This window comes from Aspergillus novofumigatus, assembly GCF_002847465.1.
Source record: "Aspergillus novofumigatus IBT 16806 chromosome Unknown P174scaffold_8, whole genome shotgun sequence".
Lineage (NCBI taxonomy): Eukaryota > Fungi > Ascomycota > Eurotiomycetes > Eurotiales > Aspergillaceae > Aspergillus > Aspergillus novofumigatus.
Window position 1 is genome coordinate 601,341 of NW_020194281.1, and position 27,972 is coordinate 629,312.

Genomic DNA, 27,972 nt, shown 5'->3' on the forward strand with positions numbered 1-27,972 from the left:
GCAGCATGGTTTCTAGAAACTTGGTAAGCTGGTACTACCGGTGAGGCAGGCTCCTTCCCTTTTTAGATATTCCTGTCATAGGGGCTTGATGAGGTCTCGGCCCTGTGGCCCGCGATATTTTAAACTTTCAACTGTCTCAATGGTACGTAAGCGATTAGAGGTTGCTCTTTCATCTACAGACCGTCGGCTCTCTCGGCTGTCAACCCCCACACGCCGCCTACTACAATCTTGTCCTCCAGTCTCACTCTTGTTTATTTCTTGGAATATATGGAATGTAGAGTTAAAGATTTACCGACAGACGTCATATCGAATAATTTGCTTCTACTGAACCAATGGACTAAATAATCCACATACTGCGGTGTGCTGGCTGGTTGTCACAGACCACCGAGCAGCAGGTAAGTTAGTAGTCGAAAATTCAGTGGCCAACCTCGCCGTGACACAGCAATGATGACGATTTGAAAAATGTCAAGGTTACTTGTAAATTATAAAGAATCCCTCGGCGTATTGTTCGAAACCAGGAAGCTACACCAAGCCGCTTTTCGCCCAGAGGGAACCTCGAGTAGGCTCTTTTTGTACCGACTAGTATTCGCTGCTCTCCGAAGGATGGCTTTCCAGGAGCTTAGAGCACATCTCGACGGTCATGCAACCGTTTTATTTCCAGGCGACCAGGATTGGGATGATAGCGTAAAGCGATGGTCTGCTATAGGCTTTCGACAACCGGTACTACCCTTCACCTTTATAAGCCATTGTTTCCTTATTGACACAGTCCGTACAGGGTGTCGTGGTTCTTCCAACCGATACTCAGGGAATAGCAAGGACGGTGAGGTATGCAAAGGATCACAAGTTAGATCTAGCGGTTCAGGGTGGAGGTCACTCCAGCAGCACAGCTGCGTCGACTGATGGAGGAATACTTCTGAACCTCGGCACGATGAACCGAGTGAGCGTCGATACTAGCACCCGGACAGTCACCGTTCAAGGTGGTGCAACATGGGCTGATGTGGCCCGAGAAACTGCTAAGTACCAGCTAGCCGTCAACGGAGGCACAACAAGCCAGGTTGGGGTTGGGGTCTCACTCTGCGCGGCGGCTTCGGATTCTTGACGCCGCAACACGGTGTTACGCTCGACACTCTCCTTGCGGCGAAAGTGGTCACTGCGGATGGGATCGAGTTGCAGGTGTCCAACAAGGAACACTCGGATCTATTCTGGGCTATTCGAGGTGCTGGACCAAATGTTGCAGTAGTGGCTGAATTCAAATTCCAAGCATACCCACAACCAAATTTGGTCTGGTCTGGGTTGAGAATCCACGCATCTAGCGATGTATCGAAGGTCATTGAAGCCCTGAATCAGGCGCTTGTTCACCCCCAAGGCAGAGCAGCAGCGCAGTGTATTCTGTGTTTATCCCCGGAGGACGAAAGAACCCCGACTGTCACTACGATAATATTCTACGACGGCTCCGAGGAAGAGGGACGGAGACACTTTGCTCAGTTGCTTGAGGTGGAATGCATCAAAGACGACATTAAAATGAGACCCTATCGCGAAACTATCGGTATCTGGGATCGGCTGGCGCCCCCTGGGGGTCGGAAAAGGGAACTAGGGATCCAAATGACGTTACCACCCCGGCTTGCGTTTGTCTCAGAGCTCATGGACAAAATCAGTGATAAACTTACCAAGGAGCCAGACCTGGCTAAAACTGACTTGGAGATCGACTATCTTGACCCGACCCAGATCTGCCGTACTTCCATTACAGAGACCGCTTTCCCTACGCGTGTTGTTGATCTCCTGCATGCGACGCTCATGTTGCAGTGGACTGACGCCGGCAAGGATGAGGACTTTCTCTCATGGGGACAGTCAATCCAGAAGATGTGTGAAAATGAATTAACTAACCAAGGCCACAAACTGGCACACACAGTCTCGAACTACAATGGTTACACTCAAGGTTCGTCGGTGTCAATAGGTGAAAGAATCATTAAGGTAGCAAGCTATACTGACAGCCATAATAGAAATGAAAGTGGCAGCTGCAGATATGTTTGGCGTAAATGCGGAGCGCTTATTGCAGATCAAGGCAAAGTATGATCCAGCCAATATTTTCAACAAACTTAACCCACTTGATCGGGATTTATGAATCAACATTAGCGCACAACTGGTTGCTAAAGTTATAAAAGTCGCATTCAACTATTATTCAACATTGCAGATGGCAGCCTTCCAATTCTTTATTTTACTGGATGTGATTCTTGAGTGGTCAATATTGATTTTACGTAGCCTATATGCCGGCATAACCAAACCGTAGAAATTAGAACCAACCCTAGCGTACCTCCTAGGGTCAGCTAAGCTGACTAGTGTCATACCCTGGGATCCATCTCTGCTATTCTCTGCTAGTCACTACCTTTCGAATTGAGATTAGATTCCCTGCTTGATGAGGTGAGGTTCTGTGCCTTCATCAAAGTTCCAGATACTGGCATGGGGTTCGCACAGTCATGAGCTCATTATGCTGCTAGGCATAACTAAGACCTTCAGTAAGACTCTTTAGTTATTCCTTAGACTATTAAACTTAAAACTCCTAGTATCGTATCTTTTGTTAAGCCTTACTGTAAACCTTGACATCCAGCTTGTCGAGGTGAGATCTTCAACAGCTACAGGCAGGCTGGGGTTTGACCAGTACAACCAGCCCATGTCGAGTGTCTATGACGACATACGTGTAACAGTTCCCGGTTTGTTTATGCTTTATAGCCACTTTACAGGGTCTTACTCAAAGCGGCCCATTATGCCCCTGGATCCATCAAGACGAAGAAAGTCAAAAGGATAGCATTCTCATCATGTAGACAAACGTCCTGGCATTGTTGTAGCCATTGATACTGAGATTAGACAATTATTCTTTAGTATTCTAATGGACTATCGTAATCAAAATGACCCGGAATGTTCACTTAGTTACATCAATCAGTCTGATCCTCTCCAGTAGGGTTGTGATATTCATTCCACTAGCAGTTCATCTTTCCGACCCGCCTCTCGGCGAACCTTAACCAGAACTTGAAATTGTTGAACCCTAACGGCGCCTCGGTACTCTGGCTCTTTTTGGTGGTTCTTCATTACCTTAATTCCTAGCAAATTGTCTGTTGCTGTACCCATCATACCCTACCTTTACACTTAAGTCTATGGTCACCGGCTTTACCAATTGTTGCTGTTTGTTTAGATTTCACGTTTTCCTCATGTCCCTGTTACAATAATATTTGCTTTCAAAAATTATTTTAAATTAACATAACTAAAGAATACTTGCATATACTGTACCAGACGCCAGTCAATGTATATTAATACATTAATAACAAATGTTATGGCTGCCATCAGTTGCTTTATCAGCTGATGACTGGTTGGTCGTGTAACCTTACTCTGTTTCTGTTTCTGTTTCTGTTTCTGTTTCTGTTTCTGCTTTCCTACAAGCAATCTCCGGTGCTTGTTGCTGGGATGTTCTGTATCTATGCTACCACCCCCTATTCTAGATAAATACACTTTATTAATAGTCTTGTACTCCATCCTAGAGGCCTAAATTCTTTCATCAGCCCTATCTTAATTATCATCCGGCCCCTTCTCAGGTCTAGAGGGACTGTTCATCAGATCATGGGAAGCTATTCGTGGTTTGCATTCAAGCACAGCCTAGAAAAGGTCTTTCAACTGGCTCATTTTGACAGGCTCTGTAGGGATGCAGGAGCATTCAGCATGGGGACCACTCTGTTTTACACCCCTAAATTTGTCATATCTGAGCTCACGAGCCTCGTAAAAGCCAGCAGCATCTTCAAAGTCAGCAGTGTTGACCTGGCCCCTCGTGTCAGCAGCGTTTGCCAACAGCTTTCTAAGCTCATCTGCATCAAACGGCGGCGTTGAGGGGCCAAAAGGGATTGAGGCTAACTTGTATTGGCTTTTCTTCAAAGCTTTCCCGAATCCCTGCCATATCCACGCCGGGAATATTACATTGGTTGGTTCGGTTGATCAATTCCTCCACAATTGCGCTAAGGAGCAGCAGCTGATCTGCTTTGCTGTAGCTGTCTCACCGCCTGAGCTACCACCTCCCTGTGCAGTTAGACGACAGCGTTGCTTGCACCTCTTTCTCTAATTTGAGTGATGCCTACGCCACCTAACAGGAAACCTGCCTACTGAACGTAAGTCTTCTTTCGCTGCGCAAGTGCTATTCTAGATCTGCGCTGTTATCTCAAGATCCATTGATGTACTGATGTTATTATTGCTTTTGGCAAAACAGAACCTCCACCCCGAAGCTCGCTTTTTTGATGCAGCAGGAAGCCAGAACAACCCTCAACTAGCCGAGTTGTCACCGTAGCTTATGCAATGACGGCTTCTCTAGCGCATGATGATTACACAGTGGCATGGATTTGCGCCTTGTCATTGGAAGCAGCCGCCGCGAAGGCCATGCTCGATGAGATTCATGATCCGCTTCCTCAACCGCGTACCGATTACAACACTTACACGCTGGGTAAAATAAATGGGCATAATGTGGCGATTGCCTGCCTACCTTGTGGTGTTTACGGGACAACATCTGCAGCAACTGTTCTAGCGCATATGTTACCAACGTTCCCTTCTCTCCGGTTCGGGCTGATGGTTGGCATTGGGGGCGGAGTGCCTACTGGGGATACTGACATCAGACTGGGGGATGTCGTAGTATGTATACCAAGAGACCGCTCAGGGGGCGTCATACAGTATGACTACGGCAAGACACTGAGTGGTGGACGCTTTCAATGCACTGGCTCGCTCAACAAGCCTCCCCAATTTCTGCTGACTGCGGTATCTGACATGCGCAGTAACGATTTTATGAGGGAGAGACCTATTGGAGGAATTATATCAGAAACTCTACAGCGTCACGAAGAAATGACGAAGCAATTCTCGCGTCCTGACAAAGATTGGCTTTTCCGTTCGACATATCAGCATCAAAGCAACAGCCGTGATTGTTCTTTATGTGATTGTGCTCAACTCGTACCTCGTTCTCCACGAGCGTCAAACGAGCCACATGTTCATTACGGCACCATTGCCTCTGGAAATTAAGTTATGAAAAATGCCAAGACACGAGACTCTATTGGCCGAAAGCTGGGCATTCTCTGCTTTGAAATGGAGGCGGCTGGCTTGATGGATCACCTCCCATGCTTGGTAGTTCGAGGCATTTGTGACTATTGCGATTCCCACAAACAGAAACAGTGGCAAGGATATGCAGCACTTGCTAGTGCTGCATATGCGACGGAGCTGCTTCGTGTTTTGAACCGCGCAACGGAGACTGTAGTGCAGCCACAGGCCAGACAAGTAGGAAAAGGTGAGTAAAATGGCACGATTTAGTGATTTTCAGTCTATTCTATGGATGGGATCCAGTCCGCGATAATGGATTTTCAGCCTGCTGTTCTGCTACCAGTGGCAGAAGCTTCTCATGAACTGCATGGATTCTTTCTAATAATCCACCTACTATTTTGAATAGGCGAACCAGTGCATCCCGCCACTACTATAATGGTATCGATAACGCTGCTCTCGACCATAGTACCCACAATTTCCGACATCTTCCGGTCATCATGGAACTAAGACTACGTTATTTGATCTGCGCAATATTCCGCCTACAAATCATCATGTTCGCCACATTCATAATCTGTCTTATCTTGAGAGTGACCTTATTCTGCCTAACTCGGTTTATTATTCCACCTGGCGTATGGCTGTTTCCGAATTTGTTTGCAGACTGTGGGTTCTTTGCATCATTCAGTCCCCTTTGGACTTGGAATAAGGTACGTAGCTGCTTGTCTTTCATCAAACTACTGTTGATGGTAGTAGCAAGTACGGCATCAAGGGAAAGCGCGGTTGGATGTCAGCATAACAAGCTGCAGGAGTCACTTTACTTCTTCCGACCTGATCGCTTATCTCCTTTGCCTGACCATTGTTCTCCTTGCCTTCATTTCCGACTATGTCATAACGACCAATCAAAATACGGATCTGTCAACATTTGGATGGGTTAAGCTTGCGTTCAGCCAAATGTACCAATATCTTTCTTATGGCTATTTCGCTATCGATGGTCAGCAACTGGATGTGTCGACGATGGAATGGATCACGTCAATTTGTGAAAGAATGTGCCGCTGGCGCACTCTGTCGACTTTTGATTTCATAAATCTTGGATTAGACTTATTCATCCGACGGCCGATTCGTGTTGGATAACTCGGAGCTATGAAGTACCACCATACAGAAATAGCAGTTGAGGTACAAGGTGACACCTCCATCATCAGGAGAAAACACCCATGTCTTTCGTTAATGCAGTGACATTGTTATATATCCATTTCTCATCAACATTCTCGATGCGGGTTTTCATCGTCAGCTGATTGACTAACACTACTTACATTTTCAGCTGGTTCAGAGCTATTGAACAGAGGCCTGTCCATCCATGCCTGCGCTGGAAGATAATTCCACCAGGACATGGCCACAATCTTGACTCGAAAAGGACAGGGTCACCTCAGATCGCCTCAGGCATTCAATCATTTTTATAACGCATTTGGCACGTGATACCTTCTACTGAGGTTGTTGTGACAGACCAATAACAGAATTTGTTATGTAGTGCCATATATTTCTATTTATAGACAATATAGTGATAGATAAGTATAAGGGTTAAGTATATGATATATTTAGAGTAATTCCATCAGCAGAAGCTGGTTTTAGCTCTGGAAGTTAATTATCTAGCCACGGAGCTGAATCCAACCCTCCATTGAAAGTACTCGGTTGCATAAGGGTCCATGACGGACAAGGAACGGCGAAATGGGTGTCGGTTTAGAAAAGGGGACTGTACAAGGGATATATGACCAGTAGGTGTCGTTTCAACGCAATCGAAGGGGAGGTGGTGACAGGGATCGGAATCCCCTGTTCGGTTCTAAAAACGTAGGAAGTGCAGGCTACATTAGAGTAAGTCTGGTTGACAATAGAAAGAACACAGTTATGCATGCCTTTTGGGCTTGAAACTATGGCCTTTCCATACTGCAAGTCGCTGCTTTTATAGGCACTAGTTAATCTTACTTCCATTAACATCATACCCAGTGGGCTTATTGTTTTGTTTCTAGCATAGTAGCCTTTTATTTAGGCATTTATTAGATCCTTTGACTAATACGATATATTTTCTGGAGCAGGAGCTTTATTTAATAGTAGATAAGACTTTTATCACATACTTCTCGGGACTGCTTATTTAGCTAGTGTAATTTCTTACTGTAAAGACCTAAAAGCTACTGTCGATAGGACAGTAGTATACCGCTATCTTCAATTTCTGTAGCCCCAGCCAAATGAAAATAATACCTTTCATGGAATCGTCATGGTGACCTTTTGGTGTTCAGTTGTGGTTGGTAGCTACCTAGAACACATACTTTCACAAAATGAGTGCATATACTTAAGCTAATAAACGGGATATTAAATCAATGGAGAAGGTTCGTCCTGCTTAGTCTCTATTCAACGCAAAAGATATATTCCTGCATATCTGCGAGCTCTAACTATATCTGTGCACTTGAAATTCTCGAGGTCGCCTCTCTTACGCCTCTTCTCGACGTTTACCAAGGAAAGAGGCATATAGCGGCCAGACATCACATACTCGGTGAACGACGGAGCATTATAATCGTTCGGGCTAAAGGTCGCCTTCCTGATTGACACTTCCTCCATTTAGTGAGTGGAGTTGGCTTCACCGAAAGTGTTACACTGCACAAATTGCAGATGATCATTTGCCCTCTGGGACCCAGGCCGACCGATTCTCCTGCGCAAAGAGATCGAAGCTCCTCGGAGGTCGCCCAGTCACCTTTTCAACTTCATCATTCTCCCGTGTTTCAAACCCAGCTGAGGCCGCAACCTCCAGCTTTGTCAAAAAGCCCGCATAGTACTCGGAGACACCCGCGTTTACCAGGCCTCGGTACCGCTCCTCTCCTGAAAGCTTGACGTGCTCGATCGTTCGTCCCAGGACATGACTCAGCTTCTCGGCGATATCATCGTACGTCAATAGTTCAGGGCCCAACACCCGGTGGTCACAGTTGTGTGACTCGGGATCCGTCAGAGCGCGATAGGCGACGGCCGCGATATCCATAGCGCTGACGAAGGGAATTTTGCCCTGGCCGCAGGCAGTATAAATCTTGCCTTGGTCCCGGATGAGTTGGCGCGGGCCATCCTCGGTTAGATTCTCTAACCAGCGAGCAACATCAGCACTATCCCTTCAACGACAACTCTTTCGCGGCTCACCCATAAACCAACTCGGCCGAAGAACACACCAGTCCACCTGCTTGTCCAGAAAATGCTGCCAAACCATGCCCATGCCCGGCTGCCCACATTCGGCCGAGCTACCGGCCACGAGAACGAATCGACGGACGCCGTGCTCCTCCAGCGCGTAGTTAATGAACTCATTCAAGGGCTTCCATGGCTCCGGCGCCTGGGGTTCCATCAGATAGATGGCGGAGATTACCTGGTCCCTGACAAACTTGTAGTCGAACGGAATGCGCCAGGTATCCTTATCTAACCAGTCGAACTTGACAGCTGGCATGTCGGGAGGAGCGGCGGACTGGCCGCGGCGGGAGGCTAGTAGGAAAGGGATATTATCATTTTGGAGGAAGCGCGCTACTCGGATTGATGTTTTGCCCGTGCCTCCAGTCAAAAGGATTGCCATGATGAGTGTGTGCCGATATCGTTAGATGGAAATATGTATCTAGTGCTGAGTTTGTGCTCACACATTAGGGTTGGAGCCGGATCTCAACCAACCCTCCCTTTAAACCCCAATCTCCCCTGCCGGAGTTAGGATTTAAGATCCTGAGGTCCGACGTGGGGAGCAAAGTCCGTCGGACCTGATGCTCCCGGGCAAAGGGACAGGGGGTATGTCAAGAAATGAGCATTCTACCGACTCGATTCGGGATCCGAGGCCCGCCACGAGCAAGGAACCATCCTGGAGAGATTTGATGTCTTCCTTTGAAAGTACAGATCCGACAGACTTCATTCACTTGGGTGATGACGGGGTTCTCAGACACTTCAACGAATCGGGTGCTATTCTTAACTATGCACCACTGAGCCCGCAGCAGATTAGCCAGGCACTTTCCGATACTTCCTCGCGCGACACTGCGGAAGACAAGGGACATTTTTTCCAAGTATTCAATGGTGTGGATGGTCGTACTGTCAGGGCTCCGGCCCTCCTATATCCACCCGAGGAACTTTTCCCAACAAAACTTCCTCAACAACCAAAAGCCATCAGATACGTTCGAACTTCCGCGATTTGATCTCGGTCTGGGCCCAAGGCAACATTGTGTTTCTCGTGCTTGCACTCCCAAGGACAATTGTAGGAAGTATGCAGGATGCACACGTGGTTTCGTTTAAACTAGAAAGAGCCAGGCTGAGTTGAACAGCCGGGTTCTGGATGCGTGGGACGAGCGGAAGAATCCGACCTTTGACGCCCAGCGGGGGAATCGGCCCAGCCGGGGAGTTGTCGGCCGTTGCCTCTTCGCTGACAAATGAGGGCTCCAGGGATCGACACAAGAAAATAGAATCCGGCCTTCATGACGGCGGAGCAAGGAGTGGGCAGCCGGACGCTGGTTAATGGGGCCGTTACATGATGGATGGTAGAGGGCGGATGACAGCTTGCCGTGTTCTGTGCGGGATCATGAGGGATTCGAGGTGCAGAAGAAGCTTTGGTGCGAGTTCCATGCTGTTCTGGAAGAGATTCAACTTGGAGTAACGGCAATTTGGGTGAAGTTTAGGAGATTGATATCCTGGTGCGCACGTTACGTAGAAAAGACCGGCCAGGGCCAGGCTAGTCTTTCCCCCCTTCATATGTGATTCGTCACTTCGAACTGATAAGCCTAGCCCTGTCCGGCCCTCCTGTACTCTTTTGTATTTGGTGTCTCTGCCACTCAAGGCATAGCAATCATGGTCACCATACCTCCTTCACCCACGCAGGTTTTCATAATTGGCGCGTCGCGACGCTGAAACCGTCGTTCGGGAGCTCGAGGGCATACCGGGTATCACCCCTCGCGACTATCGGTTTAAATGGTCGGTTTCACAGCGATGAGTACGATGTCGATTAGATGGAATCTATCCATCAATTCTGCGACACCCATCCAGAGTTCCAGCCCCCAGATGCATCGCAGATGTCCTGTTGGACCCGTTTCGGCGTTGCTTCGGGAAATCAGATGACGTCTCCTTCATCCAACTCGAACAGTGTGGTTGGATGCAAAGGCGCAGGATACGGAAGATTGCGAGTCGTGCAGGACGACGAGGCAATCGAATGACAGCACCCTGCACGTCTCGGAATAGATCCTCTTTTTCTCGACCGAAGAATAAGCAATCACAGGCTCAGTTTAGCCGCTTCGAGCGTCTGGTGGACCACAATCAATGCCTAGCTCTGCTCCACGACGACGACGCCGACAACTCTATTCTCGGCCCGGGGGACCTCTATGAAGCTTTCTCCGAGGTACAGTATCTCCTTTGCAAAAATTGGAATAGCATATATTGGTAAATTGCCTTTCACAATGAGATTCACAATGAGAGTCTTCTACAGTGAATAAAGAGGCTACCCTACCAATGCTCTCCACCAATCTACAATATGTAGATCACAAGCCGAAGTCCATATTCAACTTAATCTAGCATAAAAGGCAATCAATCAAACATAATCGTTAACATACACTTGCTATACGCTCAAACGCAATAAGCATATCACCGTTGCAACCGAATACGAACAGCCAACACTAGCCTCATCGGCGTCCCAATTAGGAAGGTGCTGTCTTGGCCTCAGTTAAACAGATATAAGTATAAGCATCCAATAACCCTGAAAACGTCCCGCATCATCATCTCGCGAATCCATCCAACCTCAAAACACCACAACCATGCTCCAAAGCAAGATCACCCTCCACCCCGCCGTACTCGCAGACGCCCTCCCCTCGCCCAACTCCACAACGCTGCCTTCACCAACGACGACCTCATAGAAACAATGTACGGCCCTCTTACCCAAGACGACCCGCCTTTCGCGACCGATCTGCAGAAAATCATCGCCGACGACCCACACGCCCGCATCACAAAAGCCGTCGATACCGAATCAGGCCGCATCGTCGGCTGGTCATGGTGGTGTATCTACCCCGACGCCGAGGCGCATGCCACAGCAGCAGAAGAGGCTAGGAAACGAGGTACCATTCCGCCGGCGACATCGCTGTGTCCGCGGTTGTATCTCGATTATCAGGATTTGAAGGCGAGGATGAGGGAGAAGTGGATTGGGATTAGGGCTGTTGCTAGTACGTCTGCTTTCATGTTTGCAATTTCATTGTTTGATTTGGGTGTTGGGGGTGAGGCTGATTGCATAGGTAGTTCTGCAACTGTTAGCTGTTCATCCCGACTATCAAGGTCGAGGGATTGGGACGAGATTGTTGATGGTTGGGGTGGAGGAGGCCAGACGGTTAGGCTTGCCTGCCTGGTTGGAGGCTTCGGAGGCTGGGTATAGTGTCTACAGACGGTGTGGGTTCTACGATGCGGAACGGATGGAGTTGGATTTTGGCAAGTATGGGCTTAGCGGGATGGAGCATGTTTATTGTATGTTGATGGACGGTAAGCAATCCTCCATCAGTACAGTTGACAATTGAGATTTGTACATGTCGGCGTCGACGCTTAATATGCCTTGCATTAAAAGCTATTCAAGTACCTAGGTACGCAATTTTGGCTGTGCATAAAACATATACACTAGGAGATTCATATCTCATAAGAGTATCGACATCACAAACGAGCGGGAATAGTCTGCTTGCCCTTCAGATCAAACCGATCCAGATTCATAACCTTGTTCCACGCGGCCACGAAATCCTTGACGAACTTCATATCACCGTCGTTGCTGGCATACACCTCTGCAATAGCACGCAGCTCAGCATTCGAGCCGAAGACCAGGTCCGCGCGAGTAGCAGTCCACTTCTTGCCACCGGTCTTGCGATCGCTTCCCTCGAACAGTTCGCCGTTCCCGGCGTCCTTCCACGCGGTGTTCATGTCCAGCAGGTGCACGAAGAAGTCGTTCGACAGGGCTCCAGGACGGGATGTGAAGACACCGTGCGCGGAGCCATCGTAGTTGGTGTTGAGCACCCGCAGACCACCCACCAGGACGGTCATCTCGGGTGCAGACAGGTTCAGCAGCTGCGCCTTGTCGACGAGGTAGTGCTCCGCGCGCGGGCGGGCAGGCCCCTTGGCGAAATTGCGGAAGCCATCGGCGAAGGGCTCCATGTGGCTGAAGGACTGGACATCCGTTTCCTCCTGGGAGGCGTCCATGCGGCCGGGGGTGAATGGCACCTTGATCGGGTGGCCGGCGTCCTGCGCGGCCTTCTCGACGGCAGCGCAGCCGGCCAGGACAATGAGATCAGCGAGCGAGATCTTCTTGCTGTCGCCGCGGGAGTTGAAGCGCGACTGGATGGCCTCCAACGCGGAGAGGGCCTCGCGCAGCCAGGGCTGGTTGTTGACTTCCCAGTCGCGCTGCGGGGTCAGACGGATGCGTGCGCCGTTGGCACCGCCGCGCTTGTCGCTGCCGCGGAAGGTGGAGGCGGCGGCCCAGGCGGTGGAGACGAAGCTTCTAGGAGGCACCCCAGAGGCAAGGATCTCGTCCTTGAGCGTGGCAATGTCGGAAGCGTCCACGAGCGGGTGGTCGACGGCGGGGATGGGGTCTTGCCAGATCAGAACCTCGCTGGGGACCTCGGGGCCGAGGTAGCGGGGGCGGGGGCCCATGTCACGGTGGGTGAGCTTGAACCAGGCACGGGCGAAGGCGTCGGCGAACTGGTCCGGACGCTCGAGGAAGCGACGGGCGATCTTCTCGTAAGCGGGGTCGAAGCGGAGCGACAAGTCGGTGGTGAGCATGGTGGGCTTGCGCTTCTTGGATGGATCGTAGGCGTGGGGAATGATCTCGTCGGCGTTCTTGGCAACCCACTGGTGGGCGCCGGCGGGACTCTTGGTGAGCTCCCACTCGAACTTGAACAGGTACTCGAGGAAGTCATTGTTCCACTGGGTCGGGGTCTTGGTCCAGGTCACCTCGAGTCCGCTCGTGATAGTGTCGGGACCCTTGCCGGAGCCGTGCTTGTTCGTCCAGCCGAGGCCCTGGGCTTCCAGGCCGGCGGCTTCGGGCTCTTTGCCGACGTTGTCCGCAGGGGCAGCACCGTGGGTCTTGCCAAAGGTGTGGCCACCAGCAATGAGGGCGACTGTCTCCTCGTCGTTCATGGCCATACGGCCAAATGTGTCACGGATGTCGTGAGCGGCCGCAATGGGATCGGGGTTACCGTCGGGTCCCTCCGGGTTGACATAGATCAAACCCATGTGGGCGGCGGCCAGAGGAGTCTCGAGCTCACGCGAGTGGGTGGTCTTGTGTGAATCCTCGTCGGCGATGAGGGTGCCCCGCTTGTCGGATCCAGCAAATCCCTTCGCGTACCGCGCGTCGTTGCCCAACCAGGTGGTCTCTCGTCCCCAGTAGGTGGACTCGTCCGCCTCCCAGGTGTCTGGACGACCTCCAGCGAAGCCAAAGGTCTTGAAACCCATGGACTCCAGGGCGACGTTACCGGTGAGGATCAAAAGATCGGCCCACGAGATCTTGTTGCCGTACTTTTGCTTAATGGGCCAGAGCAGACGGCGAGCTTTGTCCAGACTGACATTGTCAGGCCAGCTGTTTAGGGGGGCAAACCGCTGCTGGCCCTGACCGGCACCTCCACGACCGTCAAACACACGGTAGGTTCCGGCGCTGTGCCAGGCCATCCGGATGAAGAGACCCCCATAGTGGCCAAAGTCGGCGGGCCACCAGTCCTGCGAGTCGGTCATCAGGGCACGGAGGTCCTTCTTCAGGGCCTCGTAGTCGAGGCTTTTGAAGGCGGCAGCATAGTCAAAGTCAGCGTCCAGCGGGTTGGAGACGGCGGTGTGTTGGCGCAGGATGTTGAGCTTCAGCCGGTCAGGCCACCAGTCCTTGTTGCTGGTGCCGCCACCAGCGAAATTGGGCTGAGAGGGCTGCTCCTTGAAGGGGCACTTGTCCTGTGTCATGATGTGCTTGTGTTTCTATTATCGGGGTATATTGATGGTCAGCGAGGGGGACAGAAGATGACAGAAGATGAGGGGTAGATGAAACCTTATAAGCTGAGCTGTCCTCGTCTAGGCCAGGTCTCATTAATAACGCGTCCAATCCAACATATCAATCACGATCAGCAGGTGCTTTCCCCGCATTCCGGAGAGTTTTTTGCTTTCGCAATGTAAAAATGTTCTGGCTGGACCTTCTTACTCAGCTCCCATCAGCCTATGATATCATGCAACAACCTTTCCCCGCTTTGTCTGAACCAATCACAATACTGAATTGCTAATCCTGCTGACTGTACGTCTGCAATTGTCGGCAATGACTGGCTAGTTTTCCTCGGAATACCCCGCTCTCATTTTTCCGACCTCCTCGCCTCGCGCCGTTGTCCGTGATAACAATAGCTATGAGAATCAACCTAGGAGAGGAGGATATTCTGTATAAATGTTAAATATGACCTGGGTTGGAACAGCTTGCTAAATTATTAAATTTTACTACTCTTTGCCAACCAACAGTAAGTTGTCTGCATGCCCCAGCCAAAAGATCTCGCCATTTTACCCCTCAAACCGGCTTACCTAAGAAAAAGTAAGGTAGCGGATTCACATTCCTTTTTAGGACAAACAATACCAGAAGATTCAGTCCCCAAATTACCCCCGGCAGTTGCTGTAGGAAACTGAAAAATGGTCTCTTTCTTGCCTAGAGAGCTGAAGGTTATCTCTGTATTTATGGAAGAAAATATGACATCTATTCTTGTGTGCAGGAAATTTGGTCATATTTTGATAGGTCGGCAGCCTGAAGACAGGTAGCGATTCATACAAACCTGGACTCACAATCTAAATATTTATTTGTTTTAGTTAGTATGAGCAAGAAATGCGGTTATCCTCTAATCAGGAGAGGTAATCCTCAGCAAATGACTAGGGTCATCCAATTAAGCATATCGATAAGTTGTTGTTTCATCGCAGAGATACTGGGATATATATTTGTGACATGCTGTGGAGTCCCGTAGTATCACCACTATTCGTAGCCAGCAGTCTATCATATTATTACGTCTGTATCAAGAATCATAACTGACTTTCCATTCACCATCATCCTTTTTTACTCCTCTGCTTTTGGAGAAAGCATGCAGACATGGACTACTGCTTGTCCTAACCCAAACAGGTTCTATTTATTCTCCTTGGAGGTAGAAATATATAGAACATTAGATACAACATGTGCTCTTTATACTGACAACGGTAATTACTTCACCATCTCCATCCCTATCGCTGTACAGCGACCGCGATCCTGCAAACTCATTGCCAAAGTCAATACTCCTGTTGAAGCTCGGAGCCCCATTATGTCTGTTTTTGGAAGGGGTAACATATCGACAAGACAGATGCGCAAGATGCCCGTATGTCGTCTTTCTTCAATCTCTCAAGACATCTGCTGTGATCTGCGCAAGTGAAGTCTCCAAAAGAGCAAAAAATCGATATTACCCAAGTCAAGATAGCCTCAGTAGCACTAGGTTGCCGACCTTGGCGTGGAAAACGTCTGCGAGATACTTTCCAGAGGGGTATCTGCGATCCATGATTGATTCGACTAACGAGCCGTAATACAGCCTGAGCACGAACTCAACGGGCAGGCTTGCAGGCTTAGCCTCTGGATTAATCCAACTGTTGCCCCTGTTTTTGCATGTAGAGATAAACCATCCTCCTGACTCTGCATCGGAGCTACCAAGACAAGCGTTCATGGCCGGGGTAGTCCTACGATGTGCGTGACAGAATGACAGGAGTGAACACCATACCATCAAACGCCGGGGTTAGGTTCCAGTCTATATTGGATGTACCTCTGACACGTAAAACGATCGACACGACACGCCAAGACTAGGGAAAGTCAGTATGTGAAGTTCGAGGACTGGATGACTAGTTTGGCGCCCAGGCTGACAGATATCGTTGTGACAAGCCTTAAGTCGACGTTGAGGTCATCAAGCGGACCACTGAGGAGAAACGGTTAGCAGTGAGAGGGGTAAACAACCTGTTCATGATGCTAGGTCATGTGCAGGGATGGTTCGAGTGATGCGCTGTAATAGGCAATAAAGTTCTGCTAGTGAAGCGCGAGGCGCGAGGTGCGACCACTTGGGTGCGGAGAGTTTGGCAGTATTGAGACAAGTGCAAGCACTACCTTTCTCAGAAGCTCTCGGAGCTCGGCACAGTAGTAGCAGCAGGACTATTATTCAGAAGAAGCATCTGGTGACCACGATATCAAGAAGAATCTTCTAGTGGGCTTTTGTATCAGTTAAGCGACCCACCGATTAGACTACTACGGATGCGCCGGGTCGCGGCGATCGAGCTGACCTACCCACCTCGGATTCTTGATTTATCGGCACAGTGACGATGTTTAGAACACATACTGAAGGTAATAACAGGATCAGGAACACTGCAAATTATTGACTATGATTATGAAATGCAATGTTGCATGCCTTGAAATAAATCAAAAGATACCGTGGACAGACTGACCCCGCTAAACAAGAAGCGACTCGCTACCAGTAACGACCCAACGTAAAACTGATGATAAACCGACGAGCACAGAACCTACCTTGTTAATCCTCACAGGGCTGATTGATCTCCACTACATTATTGGCGATTCCACACAATGCCGAAATTCAAAATCCGGACAGCCAGCGAGCGGAAGCCACGGGAGTCCACATCAACCCATCACTCTCGTCTCTGTATGGCGTCACTGCTCCACCCGCCCATCTTCCGGCTGGTTCGAGAGCTCCTAGCTGGCTGTACACCCATCACATCGAGAACATGACCTGTGTTTGCCATCGGGCCGAAGCTTACGATGGACCGCTGTAACTTTTCCTGGGATCAATGATTGCATGGTGCGATGGTATTGGTGCGTCGACTATTTCCATCGGCTGATGCTGGTATGACATAATTAATAGCTTCACCTTTTCCCCTGCTGCAGTTGGACCTCGCCATGATATATGAAGGGCTGGAATTACCTCCGAACTGAGTCTTTCTCAATTCCAACCTCAGAAGTAATAAAGCAGTCCTTGTCGCCGGCAGCTTCAGCACCCTGTCAAGCCGTCACAGATCCCATTCCCAACCACAGTCGAGGAGTTTGATATCCCCATAATACATTCAGCATCATGGTGTCGACAGCGATCACTCGTCCTGTCTCCCTGCTGGTGCGCTTTATGCAGTGGTCCAGTGCCGTCATTGTCATGGGCATTACCTCCTACTTCATCAACAAGTGGCCCCATGGACAGCACACCATCTACTGGGAAGTCATCGTATGTTGATCGTCTCTAATCATCCATCTATATATGCTAACTCACAGTAGTCGACGATGTCCGTTGTCTTTTTCCTGCCGGCTTTCCTGTCCCCCTTCATGCCGACTCGTCTGAGCAAGTTCGTCTTGCCCATTGACATCATCTTCTCCTACCTGTACGTGAAGCTACCCTTTCAACATTCTTGTTGAGATGCTAACATGCCTAGGTGGTTGACCGCGTTCATCTTCGCTGCGCAAGACTACAACTGGCACAACTGCGCTGTCAATGCTCCCCCCGGTGCCAGCTGCGCGCTCAAGAAGGCCAACGAGTCGTTCATCTTCCTCGCCTTGTAAGTGGTCCCAACCGTCCATTTACAGATGAGCCATACAGTAGCTAACCTGACCAGTATCTTCACCTTCTTCGCCATCGGTCTTGAAGTGATAAACCTCTGGGCTGCTCGTCGTGAGACTCCCACCCACGAGAAGCACCCTGAGGGTCATCGTGCTCCTCTCGATGCCCCTGCCGCCAACCCATAAGCTCCTTGGTCTTAAGGGAATCGGAATCCGCCGGCGACTGTTCCCGGGCACTGATTGCCAAAGTGCCCTAAATCCATGACCAACTACGAGCCAAGTCAAGTTATTGGTTGGTCGTCTATCGAAGGGATGTACATCCTTGTTTGATTTTGTAATGTCGCGACTTGACGTGATGTCCAGCGCGATCGTATCTTAATCCCTAATACCTAACGATTCGGTCACGATTTTGTCATGTTTGTATAATGATTAGTGTTATGTCGCTCGTTACATGTATGGATAATGCACGAAATAATAGCGGAATGATTATTTAATTGCTGGATATACTGAGTAGTCTCTCTTGGTGCATCCTGCATCTATCACATAAGATATATAGTCTAGTTGGACAGGAATTTGTTCACAAATCTTCTACCGAGAGGAGCAACCTTATAAACCGCGACCACCATTGCGATACACTGCGAGATCTTATTGCAGGAGCCATTGAAGCTTCTGACCTCAATAATTGTAGAGTAAAATCAGTAAGTTCCGAATTGGCAAGGCTATGTCCAAGTGTGCTGCGGATGTAGGAGAAACTGGATAAATTGAAGTGAATATGCGATAAGCTCGATCGACTCATATGCGTCATTAGTGCAATATCTGTACATCGTCCTTCAGATATTTTTGTCAGACAGAAGGTCAAGGCAAATCTCTACGCTTAACAGCTTCAAAATGCGTCAGTTTTGGCATTGCCGTGTTGGGAAGATGCGGGACGCGATCAGGGTCGACATTGGTGATGATGTCACCGCGCGGTCATTGAGATGAACCTTCGTCGCAACAAAATCAAGCCATTCTGCCCCCTTTTCCTCTTACCCAGTTTGCTCAATCAAGCACATCCCTTCAATAAAGCAACTCTCTATCCCCATAGTTGAACTGCTCTACGAGATCCCCGCAAGATAGCACGATTCCACGGACGTCAGCGGTTCAACCCTCTGCCAAGATGCCTTCGGCATACAGCAAGATCAAAGAGTTGACCACAGCATCGATTGCCCGGGTTCTGGGGGTCTGCGGCTACCTCAGTGCCTTCGTGCTGTCCTTCACAATCAATCGCGCCTTCTTGGCCTCTGCACTCCTTCCCCTCTACCTTCTGAGCCTCGCATATAGCGTCTTGCCTACGATTCTGTGGAATGCACCGCGGCTACTCTGGCCAAATGGATGGAAAACACTCATGAAAGATGCGGAGCAATACCGACAGCGAGCAGACGCGCTAGCTCGATCACAGCTGGAGGGAAAGTACAAGTTCAAAGACGATGAGATCATCCGGACCGACCAGAAGGGCAAAGGTTGGATGGCCGATATGCCATGGAGGGACAATGTGGAGGAGATTAACGTGTGCGGCGCGACGGCCCGATATGTCCATCTGAAACCGAGTTATCGCAGCATCGCAACGGATAATAAGGCTTCCCACCGGCCGATCGTCTTTCTGCATGGTAATCCAAGTTGGACCTATATGTGGAGAAATGTAGATTCATGTCCATTTTTCACGTCTATCGTGCCTACTGACCGATGTGCAGGTATTTCCTGCGCTTGTGGAACGAGGACATGAGGTATATGCGCTGGACTGGCTTGGACATGGTCGCAGCGACAAGATCATCCTTCCGGAAGCCATCACCTTTGAGCTACACATGCGTACCCTGCAGCAATTCTTCGAATCGACTGGTCTTGAGAATGCTACGCTCGTGGCTCACGACTGGGGAGGGTGAGTCTACCATCCATCGTCGCATTCCCTGTTTACTGACTTTTCCAGCTGTGTCGCCTTATCCACGCTACCTCGACTTCCAACATCAGCCTGCACCAGTCTCTTCTTATTGAACTCCTTCCTTCCTCCCCGCCTCAGCGAGATAAGCATGCGTCACGCCTTCCTCTACGCAATTTGGTTCATGACAACCGGGATACTCGGCACCCGTACTCCCGAATCTGCAGTCATGCGTTTCATGTCGCCAAGCATCTCACACAAAGACGTCACCGGCTACGGCGCGCCTTACAGGAATCTCCCTGCAAACGCCAAATCCAGCATCTACCGCTTCTCACATATGGCCCCCGCTACACCTCGCGTAGTCCTGACAAGTCTCCGATACACATGGCTGTGGAAACTAGTTGAGGGTTTGGCCGGACCATCCAACTTCGATAACCTCACTGCTCAGGCACGCCTTTCTCTTCGCAACGACGAGGTCCGGAGTTTCTGGAAGTCTAGCGAGAGAGCGCGCCAATTGGAAGTTGCGGTTGTATTTGGGGAGAAGGATCCGTTGTTGAAAGACTACAAGGATGTTCTTGTGCGTGCTGTTGATTCGCGGGTCATGGTTGACTGGGCCCCTTATGGGGTTTGGTTAGATGGTGCCGGTCATTATCCAGCCGAGGATAAGCCGAAAGTGGTTGGTGACTTGGTTGCTAGGCTTGCCAGATATCGCGAACCTACTGTGAAGCGGAGGTAAGTGCGGCATTTTAGGTTGAGGGGTGTCCTTATGTTACATATTTCTTTTGTTTCCAGATAGGAGTCATTCCGTGGTTACAAGGCTATAGACAATGAATAGACTCAGATACCGCAGAGTCAGCCACAGTCTTGGTCTGTTTCGTAGAAAAACCCTTGTCCACCACTAAATGTTAAAGATATCGCCAAGGAATCTAGAACAGCGAGTAATCAAGATGGTGTCTTTCTCTGGGCCAGAGGAGTCTAGTCCATGGCTGGTGCAATGCAAACACTGTACCAGATTCCAACCTTGCCCGTGCTTGGGAAGTGATAAATCCTCGGCATCCACGTCCTGATGGTGCTAGGAAAGAGGCACTACTTCGACAAATCCCAGAGGGCTGATACCCTCGTCCATGGAATAATCTCGTAGATGCTTTCACAGCCACATTTCAAACTGGCGGCACCGCCAGACGCACCAAGTCAACCGTGCTAAGGTTCTTGGTGAAGCAGCCACTGTCACAGCACTGGTACCCAACACACATGGGACCAGGTGGATGCCATAGCACTGCTTTTGTGCTGAAAAATCATCCTCGGGCAGGTGGAGGGGCGAGAATCGCGGTATTAAGATGCTGAGTCATCTCACCCAGACACCGCTGGTACTTCAGAACAGAAAAATGAGGCATCTCGTTGAAATGGCTCAACTGGGCCAGAGCCCCGACAGCAGCACACGATTACCGCCACCTGGAGACTGCAGACCTTTACAGTAAGGAAGGGCAGCTGTGCATGGCTGCTGTGTTGTACCTCGCTAAACTCTTTCTGCTTAGAAAGCCAATTATAATTGGCTGTAGCCAGCACACAATCCACGGCTGGGTCTGGACCGCCGATGGAACAGGAACTGGTCTAGCCTAAAGGGGAACAGTGGTTTGTATTGACCAATGGAGATAATGCCAAATGACGTAGAATCCATGGAACACATGGCCATTGATTGTGTTCCTGAACTCTGATTTTCAGAGTTTTCCAGTGCCTGGCGGAGCTCTTTTTTTTGTTCCCCGTCCCGGCTCCATGGGATGTGTCATAGTTGGATGTTTCTTTGTATCTGCATGAAACACATAAAGAGAGATGGGAACAAAGTAAGTGATGTGTTCGTTGTCTGCATGTCTGAGTACCTCTAGTCTCTGTAAGTCAGTGGCCTAGGGGCCATGGCCAGAATCTCACAAAATTCTTTCTGTCACTGATCACATGTGATTCGTAGCGAGAGGACCAGGAGATAAAACTGGATTAGGCCGAAGGGAGGCAAAAGTGAAAACCTTTCTTCGAGTTCGCGATATCCTCATCTTTCAGCCAAGTGCCGTTGGCCTCCGGACCATTCACAGCGTTTGGTGCCGGCGCTAACTGAGAAATTTTGACTGCTGGTGGGGCTTGCAATAGATTCAGAGTGTTCCTCTCAATATGATTCGTGCGATGGTTCAGGCACACCGTTTCTTGAATCTATATCCAATCTCGTGGCGCCCAATCAGCCCTTGCCAGACAAAGAATGGTTTTTGCTTCCACTTTGAGGCGTTCGATTTTGTGTGCCTAAAGGATTCTCGAACGTCTTGGAGATGGCCCACTCCCATCTCTCACTGCAGATGATAAATTCAGCCATGCCCCCCATGTTGTTTCAGTCTTTTCCATTCCTTCAACACTACTATCAAAGTCATTCATTCCTTTTGACTCTTTGACTCGAGGTTGATCCTCCACTGTCCTTTACTTCAAATCGTCGCTCTCTGTAGATCAGACTGTTGTCACTCCTTCCAACAACAACAACCACCATCACCACCACCACAATCATCATGTCTTTCTCCAAGTTCTTCAGCCTTGCTGCTGCCTTCGCCCTCACTGCTTCGGCCCTCCCCTCGCTCCCCGCGCCCCCAGCGGCGGCGTCCAGATCGTCAACAACATGAGCGAGGATGTCTACCTCTGGTCCGTCTCCGACTCCAGCAGTGAGATGCAGACCATCCCCACCGGCGCCTCCTACATCGAGAACTGGCGCACCAACCCCAACGGCGGCGGCATCTCCATCAAGATGTCCACCGGCGCCGACCTCGCCTCCGTCCTCCAGTTCGAGTACACCGAGGCCGGCGAGACCCTCTTCTGGGATCTCTCCTCCATCAATCTCTCCCCGCAGTCTCCCCTCATCGCCGCCGGCTTCGGCGTCTCCATCGATGATGCCAGCTGCCCCACGGCCGCCTGCGCCCCCGGCGATGTCAACTGCGCTGAGTCCTACCAGTTCCCCGATGACCACAACACTCGTGCCTGCGGCACCGGTGCCGGCTTCACCCTTACCCTGGGTTAAGCGAAGCGCGCTTGCGCTCCTCGCGCGCGCCACTCTGTGTGCTGGCCATGAACATCTTGTTTCCTCTTTTTACGCTCATTTCTACCCCTGGAGGATATGAAAGTTGTCAGGAACACATCGAGGCAGGCCTTGTTATTTACGAGTCATGACTCATACGGCTCACGATTATGCCGAGGATGGATTATACCAACGATGATTTACCTATACCTATAGCAAAACGCACACATGTCAATAAATTGTTAAACTATATAGAGTGCAATTGATTTGATACCTTTCTTGAATTATAGCTGCCGGTCTCAGTTCGTCTTGGTTTGAATGAAGCGAGTGTAGTCGTATCTGACGTGGTTGTCACGCTCTGTAGTGTACCGCCGGCGCTGAATGAACTCTATATTGACCCACTTCTTCCTTCGAACTTTATCTAGTTGTTTGCGGTCTAACTATGTCGGGTACGGTCTGATATCCGTCTACATGGTGTACTGAGTTTAGTTTGGGTTGCTTGTGGCTTGGTTTGTGCCTCAGCCATACACCAGTATTCTCTGTGACCTTGCACGTTGCCAATCACAACGAGGCAGTGACATGTCCGAAGACATCATCCTTGGTAAACGCAAAGCAAATGTGACACTGCAGCAGACTGCACGTCCACATGATACTGCGTATGATTCCTTCAGCAAGCTGTATATTGACTGCATTTGGAAATCGATAGATGATATCCCGGGTTTCAAACTGAAGGATTTGAGTTTGTTGGAGATGAACGGGTGCTAAGGAGGTATCTCTGTCATTATTGGCTACGTTGGCCTTCGTAGATGAGGAACCACGAGATAAAACATGTCTGAAGCTTAAGTACGTGGTGAGGCATCATTTGCCGAGATGGAGAGTTTCGTGTGGGAGTCAAGTATCGGTATGCTGACCATAAAGTCCGATATACCGCCCCAGGAGAAACAACAGACGTAAAATAGACGAGGGATGCGAATCAAGAAATCACATGGAATAGAAGAGGAATGTCTGTTGAGAGGTTTTGACGTCTGTATGGAACACATGACTATCGAAGCGATGGTTGTCCGAGAAGAAAACTAGCAGGAGGCTATGCCAGTCGCATTATTTACGTTGTATGCGTCTATTTATGGACTTGGTTCATTTTCAATCTGAGTGAGACATACCATATCAGATTAAACAGTCTGTGGAAACTGGACGTCTATGTACTCAAACTTCAGATTCCGTTTTGACCGAGACTGAATGTAGCCATCGGAACTCCAGTGGTTGCATCTCATTCAAAGTCCTCCAGTTTCAATCCGGACATCTTGGCCTCTAGTTCCCTGCGGACAGGATCAAGGAGGATTCCCAGTCTGCAGCTGTGCCATTCAGGACGCCCCTTCGTTGACAGCCTAGCCTCCCAGAGAGGAGATCGAGCAAAGAGGACCACGCTTCTTGTCAGGGATCCAATGCTCAGGTTATCATAAGGAGGTCTTGGATCCGGAAAAATAAGATTGGACAATCGCAGGAATTTCATCAAAGCTCCAAGAAGTATTGAACTGCATTCGAAAGAGCATCTGTGTGTGGAAGAGCTCAGATCATCGATTACTCGATCAATGGCGGCCAGAGCCTCTCTGATTCCCTGCTGTCGAGACTCGTTGATTGTTTCTGCGGGTGACTTAGCAAAGTAGTATAGTTAGGTATGTTTCAAAATACGAACCGATCACTCTGTTAGGAATAGGGAGTCCGTATGCATGTACCACTCCAGGACTCTCGACGAGGGCAACTCGCGTAGCTGCAAAGAACTCCGTTTGCTTGCGAAACACCCAGGCGATGCATATCCATTGAAGGACCGCCTTCCCAAAAGTCCTCGGCATATCCGCCTTCAACTCATCGATCCAGATATCCGCGAAGACATCTACGACCCCACGACATTGGTAATAATCAACCATCACAGCGATTTTGGCTAGAGTGTCCAGATCAACCTTGCGAGGGACCTGTGGCGCATAGCCATGCAGGATGTTCATGATGATGAGTGTGATGTCAACGTCCCAAATGTCCATGATGATAACTGCGATGCCTTGGGAGCGGATCTCGCGCGCCTCGTACCAGTTGCCGTTGAGCATGCGGTTGAACACGGGAGAGGCGAGGGCCAAGTGTCTTGAGGAGACGCGCATGCCGACGAGACCACTCTCGAAATGTCCTACTTCGTTCGCGTCACTAATCTCAGAGCTTGATGGTTGGTGTGAGACGGCTTCTGGGTCAGAAGTGGTATCAACACCGCTGGTATTTTGTTCAAGGGCAGGCGTGTCGATCATGGCAGATGTCGGAAGACTCTGACTGCTAGTTTCCATACTCTGACTAGGAGAGGCTTTGCTGACACTGGGGAACAGGAGCATCACATCGCCGTATGGGTCGAGTGTGTAAGGGTCATTGTCCATACTGCCAGCGCGTAAGAAGCCCGGATGATCCATGTCATAAGAATCTAAGGAAATCTGAGGCAAGTGGCACGAATTATTGCCAGAAACATGGGAATGATGACAGGACTAGGTTACAAGGCACCGTTCATCGGGGGTATAAGTATGTGATGTTCAGGGAAAGAAAGACAACTAAATATCTTGTAAGGAAGTAAAAGGAGGGAGGCGTTGATAAATCTCTGTGGGCTCTCGACAAAACACTTCTTGACCTTGGAGTGAGTGAATAGTGAATGTTGTTGACAGCCCTGTCTGGTCACCTTTCACTCACCTTCATCTTTCTCTCCAATCCAACCTTCTTTCTTTCTTACCAGCATATTCGTCCTTTTCCATCCTCAAGTCATCATAAAAGCAGGCGATCCTTTGGGATCAGCCTTTTCCAAGTCCATAGACATTGGCTACTAGGCCAGGACTATTGTAGGTCTGTTGAAAGCTACCTTACAGGTTCACATCCTCAATTGTCTCCAAGCTCAGACGCTAATCATCAAACATAAACACAGATTAGCGTTTGACACTCACAGTATGACGAGTATGACGAAAGGTTATTACGAGCTCGACCCTGACGGAGATATCATCCTCTTTTTTACCACGACTGATGAGGTACGTCATGTACTTTCGCTGCATGGATGCGATCTGCACCCCTTCGTTCAGCCAATTCTTCAGGACGTTCAGAACCGTCTGAGGGACCTTGAACTTAGCGATTTCAAGGATGAATCGAAAGCGTCGGGCGGAAAGTCTCCACGGCCTCTTCCTAGTGAGGGGACGTACCCCAGTCTTTCTCGGATTACACTTACTTCCCGAGCCAAATTGAACTTTGGTACGGCTCACGCAAGTGACGCAGTGATTCAAGGCCAGAATGGCGGCAACCGAGAACTACAATGTTGCTGTGTCCAAACGGGTCTGATTTATGATTGCCAAGGTTTACTGCTTCGTGCAGAAGTGGAAAGAACATCAATACACCAAGAAGCATCTCATTAACCTCTAGGTGTTGATGTCGGGTGGGATCGCGCCTTTGGGAACGGAGCATCGTGGACGAACTTTGGACGCAGAAAATCCCACCACATCAGAGAGCAGATATCCTCCTTGACAGTCAAGACCGAGGCAAATCGGAGCAATCTTTCTTTTGAGTTAGATAAGCCACATTGCTGACTTGCAAAGACAGGACAAATGGCGCCTAGACAACGCAGAATGTAAATATCTCTATAATTACTCTATCGTATCGAAACAAAGGGTATCTCAGCGCTAGAACATATCAGCCACGCCCCTCTTCTTCTCGTCCTCGCGTCTTTCCTCCGTGACCCGCCACCACCACTCATGCGTAGGGTCCAGACTAGCCGTCCGCCGTTTCTCCATCCGCTGGCCCTCCGCGGCGCTGTCGATCTCACCCCACGGCTTCGGACTGAGAATATAGTGAATATTTTTGACCTTATCATCCCGCCAGATAGTGTCATGGACGCCCTTGCGCCGTAGTGTCTTGAGCGCATTATATATGTACGGTATGCCGACCCAGCGGCCGCGGAAGACATCGGAGAGAAGGTCTTGGTCAGGGAAGGTGTAGTTCAGTGTCGCGGGGGAGTTGAGCTGCTCGATAATCCTATCGTAGACTCCTTTCGACGGATTGATGACGAGGAGGCCCGAGTTGCAGAGTCCGAGTCCACGGTCTGATGGGGCTCCCATTATCTGGGCCATGTCGGGAGTGGCATGCTGTGATGTAAACGCGCAGTTGGCAGGAATCCTGCACGTGTTTTCGTTAACCGTGTTCAATCATTCATTGGACCTCTCGAGACAAATAGACATACCAATCCTTCGGATAATGGGGTTTCTTCAACGGATTGCAGACACAGGCATGACTAGCCGCAAACACCCGGTTCCCCCTCCCCTCTAAGTCCGGCGCATCCAGCTCCATATCCATCAATTCATCCATGTTTTGCGTGACCAGCATGTCGCTATCCAGTAACACCACGCGTTCATATTCCACCAGCGAGAACGCCGTAAGCTTCGTCCACGTATCATGAAATCGAGGGTCATTGGTATATTCTTTCGGGAGGGTCGGCAGGAGATGCGGGACGCGCTGCTTCGGAAGCCCACGGGCGTTGACGGCGGCATGTCCTTCAACGGGGAATGAGTCCGTGTAGAGAACGACGAGCGGGTACTTCGACCCAGCTTTTCGTAGCGAATACTCGAGGGTGAAGAGGCCCGGGAGGTAGTTTGTGTTTGTGATCAGGGTGGCCCATACTGTGCGGAATGAGCCGGTTAGCTTTTCGGAGCACGGCTCCCTTGGGCGTACCTTTTGTTGCGGCAATGGTGCGACTGGCACCATTGCTGAAGCGCATGGTGTAACAATGTCTGCACTCTGCAGAGGCAGAACGTAAGGGTAACTGAGGCACAAGATCCGGAGTGGCGATAATGATTTATCGATCGCATAAGCTGGCGGGGAGTCGGAGCGGAACAACCCGAGGAGGGGTTCGGGTCCGAGCTGATTGATAACACCATTCTAGGACTTGGTTGCGAATCTATGATTAGTATGACTCAGAATTAGGAATTTTTCTAGCTAAGGACGTTACTGCTGAAGGTTTTGACATTCTTTCTGTACTATTAGAGGCTCATAGGGAAGGAATGTGTAAAAGCTTAAATATAGTAGAAAACAAAGAGAAAAAGGCATGCATTCTTAGATACAACTGCCGACAAATGCCGAGCACGACGGGATTCTTGACTACTCCTGAATACTGCAGGGTCTCCCCATTGTCCAATATATCAATTATCTTGGACACCTGAGGCCAACGTTCTCCTTCTAGCGGCGTGGAGTTGATTGCGAGAAAGTAAGCAGATTATTGGAGGCTACGTTGCCGCACTGTTGCTGACTCTTGCTCAAGTGTTTCTGTAGTATATTGTAATGTTCAGAGTGCTCATTTTTGTGGCTCGACAAATTTTT

The 27,972-nt window shown here is 49.7% G+C and overlaps 13 protein-coding genes across 13 annotated transcripts; 9 read left to right on the forward strand and 4 right to left on the reverse strand.

Annotated features, from left to right (window-relative positions):
* Window positions 1-603: 603 nt before the first annotated feature.
* On the forward strand, window positions 604-2,122 carry P174DRAFT_463590 (FAD-binding oxidoreductase; the record flags this gene model as incomplete). The annotated part of the gene is made up of 4 exons (XM_024830286.1): window positions 604-720; window positions 776-1,030; window positions 1,051-1,936; window positions 2,001-2,122. 4 exons carry the CDS (start codon window positions 604-606, stop codon window positions 2,120-2,122), a joined length of 1,380 nt encoding a protein of 459 aa, XP_024678720.1.
* A 1,932-nt stretch (window positions 2,123-4,054) lies between these two features.
* P174DRAFT_289452 (purine and uridine phosphorylase) lies at window positions 4,055-5,299 on the forward strand. The gene is made up of 2 exons (XM_024821587.1): window positions 4,055-4,148; window positions 4,247-5,299. The coding sequence occupies exon 2, from the start codon at window positions 4,333-4,335 to the stop codon at window positions 5,041-5,043; it is 711 nt and encodes a 236-aa protein (XP_024678721.1). The 5' UTR covers window positions 4,055-4,148; window positions 4,247-4,332; the 3' UTR covers window positions 5,044-5,299.
* On the forward strand, window positions 5,221-6,341 carry P174DRAFT_289442 (uncharacterized protein). The gene is made up of 3 exons (XM_024821586.1): window positions 5,221-5,305; window positions 5,465-5,762; window positions 5,809-6,341. Exons 2-3 carry the CDS (start codon window positions 5,556-5,558, stop codon window positions 6,184-6,186), a joined length of 585 nt encoding a protein of 194 aa, XP_024678722.1. The 5' UTR covers window positions 5,221-5,305; window positions 5,465-5,555; the 3' UTR covers window positions 6,187-6,341.
* A 1,133-nt stretch (window positions 6,342-7,474) lies between these two features.
* P174DRAFT_395562 (fgaFS/easG family protein) lies at window positions 7,475-8,706 on the reverse strand. The gene is made up of 2 exons (XM_024823690.1): window positions 8,230-8,706; window positions 7,475-8,172 (listed from the first exon to the last, which is right to left on the reverse strand). Exons 1-2 carry the CDS (start codon window positions 8,648-8,650, stop codon window positions 7,718-7,720), a joined length of 876 nt encoding a protein of 291 aa, XP_024678723.1. The 5' UTR covers window positions 8,651-8,706; the 3' UTR covers window positions 7,475-7,717.
* Window positions 8,707-8,715: 9 nt separating this feature from the next.
* P174DRAFT_289479 (uncharacterized protein) lies at window positions 8,716-9,407 on the forward strand. The gene has a single exon (XM_024821588.1). The coding sequence runs from the start codon at window positions 8,829-8,831 to the stop codon at window positions 9,249-9,251; it is 423 nt and encodes a 140-aa protein (XP_024678724.1). The 5' UTR covers window positions 8,716-8,828; the 3' UTR covers window positions 9,252-9,407.
* Window positions 9,408-10,900: 1,493 nt separating this feature from the next.
* Window positions 10,901-11,600, forward strand: P174DRAFT_377732 (uncharacterized protein; the record flags this gene model as incomplete). The annotated part of the gene is made up of 2 exons (XM_024822775.1): window positions 10,901-11,255; window positions 11,329-11,600. Coding segments are annotated over 2 exons (627 nt in total), but the record flags the coding sequence as incomplete, so codon positions are not given.
* Window positions 11,601-11,604: 4 nt separating this feature from the next.
* On the reverse strand, window positions 11,605-14,089 carry P174DRAFT_445108 (catalase/peroxidase). The gene has a single exon (XM_024828254.1). It carries the CDS (start codon window positions 14,008-14,010, stop codon window positions 11,731-11,733), a length of 2,280 nt encoding a protein of 759 aa, XP_024678726.1. The 5' UTR covers window positions 14,011-14,089; the 3' UTR covers window positions 11,605-11,730.
* Window positions 14,090-16,767: 2,678 nt separating this feature from the next.
* P174DRAFT_506926 (MARVEL domain-containing protein) lies at window positions 16,768-17,824 on the forward strand (the record flags this gene model as incomplete). Its single annotated transcript, XM_024831344.1, has 4 exons — window positions 16,768-17,309; window positions 17,360-17,463; window positions 17,515-17,637; window positions 17,695-17,824. The coding sequence occupies exons 1-4, from the start codon at window positions 17,166-17,168 to the stop codon at window positions 17,822-17,824; spliced, it is 501 nt and encodes a 166-aa protein (XP_024678727.1). The 5' UTR covers window positions 16,768-17,165.
* Window positions 17,825-18,681: 857 nt separating this feature from the next.
* Window positions 18,682-20,398, forward strand: P174DRAFT_445109 (haloalkane dehalogenase family protein). The gene is made up of 3 exons (XM_024828255.1): window positions 18,682-19,316; window positions 19,369-19,553; window positions 19,602-20,398. The coding sequence occupies exons 1-3, from the start codon at window positions 18,795-18,797 to the stop codon at window positions 20,284-20,286; spliced, it is 1,392 nt and encodes a 463-aa protein (XP_024678728.1). The 5' UTR covers window positions 18,682-18,794; the 3' UTR covers window positions 20,287-20,398.
* A 920-nt stretch (window positions 20,399-21,318) lies between these two features.
* P174DRAFT_445110 (putative antigenic thaumatin domain protein) lies at window positions 21,319-22,877 on the forward strand. The gene is made up of 2 exons (XM_024828256.1): window positions 21,319-21,830; window positions 22,117-22,877. Exons 1-2 carry the CDS (start codon window positions 21,711-21,713, stop codon window positions 22,594-22,596), a joined length of 600 nt encoding a protein of 199 aa, XP_024678729.1. The 5' UTR covers window positions 21,319-21,710; the 3' UTR covers window positions 22,597-22,877.
* A 983-nt stretch (window positions 22,878-23,860) lies between these two features.
* Window positions 23,861-25,040, reverse strand: P174DRAFT_424325 (uncharacterized protein; the record flags this gene model as incomplete). Its single annotated transcript, XM_024825190.1, has 2 exons — window positions 23,861-24,234; window positions 24,287-25,040. The coding sequence occupies 2 exons, from the start codon at window positions 25,038-25,040 to the stop codon at window positions 23,861-23,863; spliced, it is 1,128 nt and encodes a 375-aa protein (XP_024678730.1).
* Window positions 25,041-25,323: 283 nt separating this feature from the next.
* Window positions 25,324-26,150, forward strand: P174DRAFT_289677 (uncharacterized protein). The gene has a single exon (XM_024821589.1). The coding sequence runs from the start codon at window positions 25,563-25,565 to the stop codon at window positions 26,016-26,018; it is 456 nt and encodes a 151-aa protein (XP_024678731.1). The 5' UTR covers window positions 25,324-25,562; the 3' UTR covers window positions 26,019-26,150.
* On the reverse strand, window positions 26,036-27,449 carry P174DRAFT_445112 (glycosyltransferase family 8 protein). The gene is made up of 2 exons (XM_024828257.1): window positions 26,840-27,449; window positions 26,036-26,775 (listed from the first exon to the last, which is right to left on the reverse strand). The coding sequence occupies exons 1-2, from the start codon at window positions 27,358-27,360 to the stop codon at window positions 26,283-26,285; spliced, it is 1,014 nt and encodes a 337-aa protein (XP_024678732.1). The 5' UTR covers window positions 27,361-27,449; the 3' UTR covers window positions 26,036-26,282.
* Window positions 27,450-27,972: the final 523 nt, after the last annotated feature.

Coding starts and splice junctions, on each gene's coding strand:
- P174DRAFT_445108 (XM_024828254.1), bottom strand. CDS start 14,010: ATGACACAGGACAAGTGCCCCTTCAAGGAGCAGCCCTCTCAGCCCAAT.
- P174DRAFT_289479 (XM_024821588.1), top strand. CDS start 8,829: ATGCTCCCGGGCAAAGGGACAGGGGGTATGTCAAGAAATGAGCATTCT.
- P174DRAFT_445110 (XM_024828256.1), top strand. CDS start 21,711: ATGATTCGTGCGATGGTTCAGGCACACCGTTTCTTGAATCTATATCCA. Junction 21,831..22,116: donor ACTTTGAGGCGTTCGATTTT/GTGTGCCTAAAG, acceptor CAAGTTCTTCAG/CCTTGCTGCTGCCTTCGCCC.
- P174DRAFT_289442 (XM_024821586.1), top strand. CDS start 5,556: ATGGAACTAAGACTACGTTATTTGATCTGCGCAATATTCCGCCTACAA. Junction 5,763..5,808: donor CCCTTTGGACTTGGAATAAG/GTACGTAGCTGC, acceptor TGATGGTAGTAG/CAAGTACGGCATCAAGGGAA.
- P174DRAFT_445109 (XM_024828255.1), top strand. CDS start 18,795: ATGCCTTCGGCATACAGCAAGATCAAAGAGTTGACCACAGCATCGATT. Junction 19,317..19,368: donor GGACCTATATGTGGAGAAAT/GTAGATTCATGT, acceptor ACCGATGTGCAG/GTATTTCCTGCGCTTGTGGA. Junction 19,554..19,601: donor GTGGCTCACGACTGGGGAGG/GTGAGTCTACCA, acceptor TGACTTTTCCAG/CTGTGTCGCCTTATCCACGC.
- P174DRAFT_289452 (XM_024821587.1), top strand. CDS start 4,333: ATGACGGCTTCTCTAGCGCATGATGATTACACAGTGGCATGGATTTGC.
- P174DRAFT_289677 (XM_024821589.1), top strand. CDS start 25,563: ATGACGAGTATGACGAAAGGTTATTACGAGCTCGACCCTGACGGAGAT.
- P174DRAFT_395562 (XM_024823690.1), bottom strand. CDS start 8,650: ATGGCAATCCTTTTGACTGGAGGCACGGGCAAAACATCAATCCGAGTA. Junction 8,173..8,229: donor TCGGCCGAGTTGGTTTATGG/GTGAGCCGCGAA, acceptor CTCGCTGGTTAG/AGAATCTAACCGAGGATGGC.
- P174DRAFT_445112 (XM_024828257.1), bottom strand. CDS start 27,360: ATGGTGCCAGTCGCACCATTGCCGCAACAAAAGGTACGCCCAAGGGAG. Junction 26,776..26,839: donor CCCCATTATCCGAAGGATTG/GTATGTCTATTT, acceptor AAACACGTGCAG/GATTCCTGCCAACTGCGCGT.